The 1371-nt window shown below is 48.1% G+C and overlaps 1 protein-coding gene across 1 annotated transcript; it reads left to right on the top strand.

Annotated features, from left to right (window-relative positions):
- Window positions 1-533: 533 nt before the first annotated feature.
- LOC146584087 (olfactory receptor 6P1-like) lies at window positions 534-1358 on the top strand (the record flags this gene model as incomplete). The annotated part of the gene is made up of 1 exon (XM_085325438.1): window positions 534-1358. A coding segment is annotated over exon 1 (825 nt), but the record flags the coding sequence as incomplete, so codon positions are not given.
- Window positions 1359-1371: the final 13 nt, after the last annotated feature.

Genomic DNA, 1371 nt, shown 5'->3' with positions numbered 1-1371 from the left:
GCATTGTCAGAGGAATCATAAAGCCTGTCCCTTCCAAAACAAGTGCTCCAGAGAGACCTGAGATGAGCTGTTTTGTGCAGGGTCCATCTCCCTCCACTGAGCAGAAAAGGTATCTGGCATGATGTGTTCACTTAAAGGGATTTTCTTGCCTGGTAGGGATTGTAGCTGCTCTTTAGAGTAACTTCAGGAGAGACATTATCACAGTCTGAGTGAATGCTTTTTTGTYCTCTAACTCCACTCCAGGACGAAATGAGCAACTCTGTGGTTCAGTTCCCCTCTGTTGGTTCTCCTAGGAGATACTTCTCTCAAGATGCATGGTTTTACTCTCTGGAAAAATCTAATGCTCTCCTTTCACTAGTCATTGAGGTTATAAAGGCAACACCAGTGCACTCACAGAACTGCCAGGGTCCGTGTTTTCCATGACAGCAACTTACTTCATGATTCTTCTACACAAGGACAAAAGAAATAAGTGGGTATTTTTTCTTGTAGGTTGTCTTGCTGGTGAAAGAAGAATGAGGGACCCAACAGGCTTCATGGAGAAAGAGGAATGGGACAATTGCACATTGCCAGTGGCATTCCTCCTGCTGGGAATGGGCAATGTCCCCTCACTCCAGACATCACTCTTCCTCCTCATGCTCCTGATCTACTTGGTAACGATGGCTGGGAACAGCCTCATCATTGTGTTAGTTGTGACAGACCAGCATCTGCACATGCCCATGTACCTCTTCCTTAGCAATCTGTCCTCCTTGAAGACCTGCTACAGCTCCACCATTYTGCCCCGGCTGCTGGCCAGCTTCCTGACTGGGGACAGGACCATCTCTGCTCAGGGATGCATTGCACAACTACATTTCTTTGGCTTTTTTGCTGTTAGCGAGTGCTACCTGCTGGTCATGATGTCCTATGATCRGTACTTGGCCATATGCCAGCCCCTGCTCTATGCAAGCCTCATGACCTGGAAGGTCTCGCTACAGCTGACAGCAGCATCTTGGCTAGCAGGATTCCTTAGCTGTACAGTAGTCACTACTTTCTTATYCAATTTAAGGTTCAGTGGCCTCAAGGCAATTGACCACTTCTTCTGTGATCTTACCCCATTGCTGGAGCTCTCCTGCAGTGACACCAGTGTGGTCACAGTGGTAAGTTTCATCCTGTGTTTCACTGATATAATCTTCCCCTTCCTGTTCACCCTGGCCTCCTATGTGTGCATCATAGCTACCATCCTGAGGATCCCATCCAGCGTGGGCAGGCAGAAGGCCTTCTCCACCTGCTCCTCTCACCTCACTGTCRTCACTGTTTTCTATGGCACCCTCATCATTGTCTACCTGATACCAAGAACAGCCCCTCTGAGACAGCTCAACAAAGTCTTCTCCTTTT

The sequence above is a fragment of the Rhea americana genome, unplaced genomic scaffold (assembly GCF_003343005.1).
Source record: "Rhea americana isolate MKP2758 unplaced genomic scaffold, rheAme1 scaffold_972, whole genome shotgun sequence".
In the NCBI taxonomy this organism is placed as follows: Eukaryota; Metazoa; Chordata; class Aves; order Rheiformes; family Rheidae; genus Rhea; species Rhea americana.
The sequence above is the reverse complement of the archived record's forward strand: the minus strand, read 5'-3'. Positions and strand labels throughout refer to the sequence as shown.